Source organism: Corylus avellana, chromosome ca2 (genome assembly GCF_901000735.1).
Source record: "Corylus avellana chromosome ca2, CavTom2PMs-1.0".
Lineage (NCBI taxonomy): Eukaryota > Viridiplantae > Streptophyta > Magnoliopsida > Fagales > Betulaceae > Corylus > Corylus avellana.
The window spans coordinates 24,359,943-24,365,181 of record NC_081542.1 but is presented as its reverse complement, the minus strand read 5'-3'; the positions used below and the strand labels follow the sequence as shown (position 1 = coordinate 24,365,181).

The 5,239-nt window shown below is 37.3% G+C and overlaps 1 protein-coding gene across 1 annotated transcript; it reads left to right on the top strand.

Moving 5' to 3' along the window:
• The first annotated feature begins 1,178 nt into the window (after window positions 1-1,178).
• On the top strand, window positions 1,179-2,603 carry LOC132169393 (uncharacterized). Its single transcript, XM_059580430.1, has 4 exons — window positions 1,179-1,526; window positions 1,617-1,775; window positions 1,899-2,106; window positions 2,215-2,603. The coding sequence occupies exons 1-4, from the start codon at window positions 1,179-1,181 to the stop codon at window positions 2,601-2,603; spliced, it is 1,104 nt and encodes a 367-aa protein (XP_059436413.1).
• Window positions 2,604-5,239: the final 2,636 nt, after the last annotated feature.

Here is a 5,239-nt window from a genome sequence, read left to right as displayed (position 1 = left end):
CCCCTGACCTCAGTAAAGTGTTCAACATCAAAGCCCTGTAACAACGAACGAGTGTTAAATTAAGCTGCAGGCAAAGCCAAAGGCGTAGTAGACTAATGGAAAATTCATTCTACTTACATCACTCTTACAAACTTGTTTCTCGTAGCGGCGTCGATCATGCTTCCAGATCTTCCCCTGGGCTTGTCGGCATCGCTTTCGTCCGAGTCGCTATCGAAGAAGTCGCTCTCGTCGGCGTCGGGGATAGGATTCAGGTGCGGGGATCGCCGCAGAGGAGCAGAACCCGAGGCCGGGACAGGAACAGTGACGGTTGTGTTATTAGATTTGTGGTTTCGCTTCTGATGCTGTTTACCTTTGAGAGTGCGTTTTCTGACATCGTCTCTTTTGTCCTTCTTCTTCCTCTCCACCACCTTACCCATCTCTCTCTCTCTATCGGCAGAAACCCTAACCACCGCAGTCGCACTAAAAAAGATGAAACCTGTTTTTGAGATTGTATTTATATATAGCCATTAGCCCATGTACGCCACCGCCTTTAAACAATCCAGAAATTTTTTATTTATTTGTTAAAATTCTAGAAAGTGAAAATAAATAATATATCTTATATGATTTTAATTGAGTTATGACACTCGATAGCACACGCCACCGTCTCTTTCAGGCTTTCCAAATTAGCTAATTTCTTACAAATCATAATTGATTACCATTAAGAAACTCGGAAGAAAACCAATTACCGTGAATACCAGTAAGAAACCGAGTTTTTCAGATTATTTATTTTAATTGAGTAATGTTAGGGATTATTTTTTATTTTTATTTTTTTATCCTCTTAAAATTAATGTGGCTTTCAAAATTACCATTAGATCAAAATTTAAGTATGATTCATCTAAAATTTAATGGTGATTTTAAAAGTCACATCAGCTTTAGGAAGAGAAAAAAATAGTACATAATATTACTCATTTTAATTAATTAATTAATTAATTTCTTATAAATAATAATTTTTTCAATTTATTCAAAAAGATTGGGAACGTCTCCGGTCTCTTTATATTTCTTTGCAAAAGAAAAAAACCGTTTCATATAAGAAGAAGAAAAAAAAAAAAAAAAAGAAGTGTAGCCGGTGGGTTTTATTCATTATTGCTAGCGCCACTGCGTTGGCTAGGGTTTCCCAGAGAGAGAGAGAGATGGGTAAGATGGTCGAGAGGAAAGAGGAGGAGAAGAAAAAAGGTCGGCCGTCTCTTTCACTTTCAGATGTCCGAAAACACACTCTCAAAGGAAAACAACAACAAAAGCGAACTCATTCCGCTTCTACTTGCCCAGCTGTCACTGTTCCTGTCCCCGCCTTGGATCCTTCTCCTATGAGGCGATCCACACGTCTGAACCCTAACCCCGACGCCGACGAGAGCGAGACGGACGAGGGAGACACCGACGAGATCAAGACTGGCCAGAGCGAGATCGACGCCGACATGAGCAAGAGGAGAATTGGATATATGACTGACAAAGATTGCGTCCGGTACAGGGAACAAGTTTGTATGAGTGGTGTATGTAAAATTCATTCGCTTCGTCTACTTTTCATACCCCAATATATATATATATATATGCTTTAATTAACACACTGTTGGTTGTTATAGGGCTTTGATGTTGATCCCATGCCTCATGTCAGGGCTTTTGGTTTAATTCAACCACTCGATATAAGCAAAAAGACTGGATCTGAATACCGCACATGCAAAATAATTTCGCAGACCGCAATCGACCAAATCAACAAGCGCAGAGAACGAAGAACTGTCAAGGTTGCTGTTTTTTTTTTTTTTTTTTTTTTACGAATATTTGTTCTCTTATTATGTATGCTGAAATATTCAGTTATTTCTGTGACAATAATTATATATATTTTCATGGTGACTTTTTGTGTGTAGCCTCAAACTCCACTGAAGTTTGTGAAGGTATCGAAAGCAATGCATCAGTGTTGTGATCTCTTTAGGTATTATGTAACTTTTGAGGCCAAGGATGTTGGTGATGGAGGCCAGACTAAGATATTTCAAGCCTTGGCTCGTTGGAGGAGCCCCCCCTTTGATAATTTTAATTTCTCCTTGTTGTCTGTCAGGGAGTATAAGGGTGAGAAAGGTAAAAGGAATTTGTGTATTGATTCTTATTTGCGGGAGTTTATTGCAGAAAACTGTTGATTTATGAAAACATAATATAATAAGTGGTCATTTTGGTTTATGAAAACAGGGGATCAAGTTATTGTTATTCACACTGCAAGTGAACTGAAAAAACGGTTGGAGGATGCTTCAAGGACATCTCGACTGGCAATCCTGTTCTTCTCTAAAGCTCGTCCTTGCCGTTTCATTTCTCCTCTTTATGCAAGCTTATCCGTGAAGTATCCGAAAGTTGTTTTCTTGAAAGTTGACATTGAGGAGGGCCCTAATGCCGAGGGCATGGCTGTTGACAGGGGGATTCGTAGGTTTCCGACCTTTCTCTTTTACAAAAGTGGCAAGGAGGTGGACAAGGTTGTTGGAGTAAACGCAATTGCACTTAAAAGGAAGATTCCACAGCACTCACGCAAGCAAAAGCAAGCTAGGCGTAAGCAAGCTAAATCTTTATCAGAATATGAATTATAGTGTTTCTTGCTCCTGCCTTCTGTGTTTGATTTTGTCTACTATCTTCTTACTTCATTTATTTATTTTTTTGATAAGTATCTTCTTACTTCATTTATTGCAGTAATACTAATGTATTTGGGGATATTTTTTGTGTTTTGAGTTATTTATTAATGTGTTTGTCTTGAATACAGAAAACAAAAACACGTACAACATAGTTTTATTTGTTTTGCTCTATTCAAAAGTGGATAAACATAGTTTTATTTGTTTGTGCTCTATTCAAAAGTGGATACCTAGAGCCTCTTTTGGTATCCCAGGCATGATGAGTGGGTTTTGTCACATGCATATATAGGGCTTGGGACCTATATTGACATCCCATGTTTAGAGCAAAAATACAAAACCCACTAGTAATTATATTGTGGCAAACCGGTTGGCTAATGAGTGAGAACAATTTGGAGTTCAAACTTGGTAGAGCTTACCTCTTTTCTTTGCCTCATAACTATCACACGCATATAGTTATATTATACTCTCCGTGTATCCATGTGGAGGTAGACGCACACAAACACTTGTGTCTTCTTTCGTTTTCTTTTTTGTTCTTTGAAAAGTGACTCCCTAGTCCCAAAAGTGATGATGAAACAAGTGAATAGGCCGGTTATGAGGCAAAACATATTGTCAAGCATGAGATTCTTTTGGCATTTTAACATTGACCTATTGGTGGATGATTGTTTCGATGCAGGCAAACGGGTCGTATGAGAGAAGATTTTTCAGCAGCATCGACATGCATATGGAGAGTTTTAGAAGTTTTTTGAAATATGTAGTACTCATCAGGAAAAAAGGAAATATGTAATTATCTAAACCGATAAAGAAATAGTTGTACTAGTCTTTACTTGGTCATTGGAATGTTGACCTACTAATTCTTATTTAGTGAATCCTCTGAACTTATGTGCGGCTAGTTGCCATACTATAATGCCTACCTTTCTCTTATAAGATGATGCACTGAGCTTTTGCCAATGTGAAATGTGACTCGTGGGCGGTGGAGCTTGATTGAAAATTTGATTTGTAACACGTACGGTGTGATTTTTGTGGCTTTTAGTGACTAATTTAGTGCTTTTTTGTTGTCAAAATATAAAATTGCTTTTACTTGTTCCATATCTCTCACAGTCTCTTTTGCGCGCACACAAGGCTGAATTTCAATTATTTTGAATGCGAGAAGCATTTGCTTTAAGCCTCGTGCTTATTTTAGGTGGAATAGTTTTGAATCTTACAATTTTCTTTTGCATTCGGACCTTTCTTTGCTTTGTCGGGAAGTGCAATAGATGCCTTTGATGATTTTTCTATTGTGCTCTCCTGCTTGGAACATGATTCTCTCCGGATAATTTTCACTTGGTTATATTGGATGCGTATTTTTGTCTTTTTATTTTAGAGGGGACAAAAATATCTCTCCAATATAATTAACTAGATATTATTCAGTTCAAATGAAATTGAGAGGATCCTAATTCTTCTGGGTTTAGGGAGCTAGTAGGAATATATGCCTATTCCGTGCCCATATCACATAATCATATGTAGGAATAAGTTGATTTTTGACATGTATGGTAGAATTAGGTTTAATTTTTGGGATATTATAATTTTTTTTTTTGAAAATTATAGTACCGGTACGCATACAAAATTAATACTAAAACATTGACATATTTTGCATTTGTTGGCAGCATAATTAAATTAGAGAGCCCCTTCATCGGATCCTCTCCAGTCCATTTTGGACTGGAGAATATCCAGTTAATGACCAAGACAAAGTCATAAGAGTATTCCTAGCAAACTCTCTATAAGGCAGTTTGTTCCATAAGTTTAGGAAAAATATAAAAAAAAAATCACAAAAAACATTCCACAGCAGACTCCGTATATGCTTCCTTAAACCATCAGCTACTATAGTAGAACCCAAAACATTGGGTTCTACTCAAGCGATCTAAAGGCTTATTAAATTTTTTTTTTTTTTTTTTTTTTAAAAAAAAAAAACTCTCTCTCCCGTCATCACAACTCTCAATGCATCCTCTTTCTCTTTCCTATCAACACGTCATCCCTCTCTGCGAAACGAGTAATGCTATAAGTCTTCCTAGAGTCATCTCAAATGTGATGTGTCTTTTAAAATTACCGTTAAATTTGAGATGTGATTTATTGACTTTTGATCTATTGGTGATTTTAAAAGCCACATCACATTTGAGATGACTCTAAAAAGACTTATAGCATTACTCCTGCAAAACATCACTCAACACAACCTCTCTATGCAAAACATCAAAACTCCATCTTCAACCTCTCAACTTTCATCCACGTTCTACAGAAAGTAGAGAGGAGACCGTAAAGAGAGAAAGTTCGAGATTGAGAGAAAATGGTGAACGTTCTGTTCAAGCCGAGAGAGAGAGACTGAAGAATGGTGGTTGAGCCACCGTTGTCTTGCAGTGGGCAGCGCCTGGGCAAAGCTGAACTAGCCCTCTTCCGGCGAGCGTAGAGCGTTTGGTTATTCCCAATATCCAGATCAGAAATGTTCATTCTTCGATTGGAAGAAAGGTTCATTCTTCCATTTTGGACTGTCAAGGTTGGTGTTTTTTTTTTTCTTACGAATATTTTTTCTCTTATTATATATACTGAAATATTCAGTTATTGCTGTG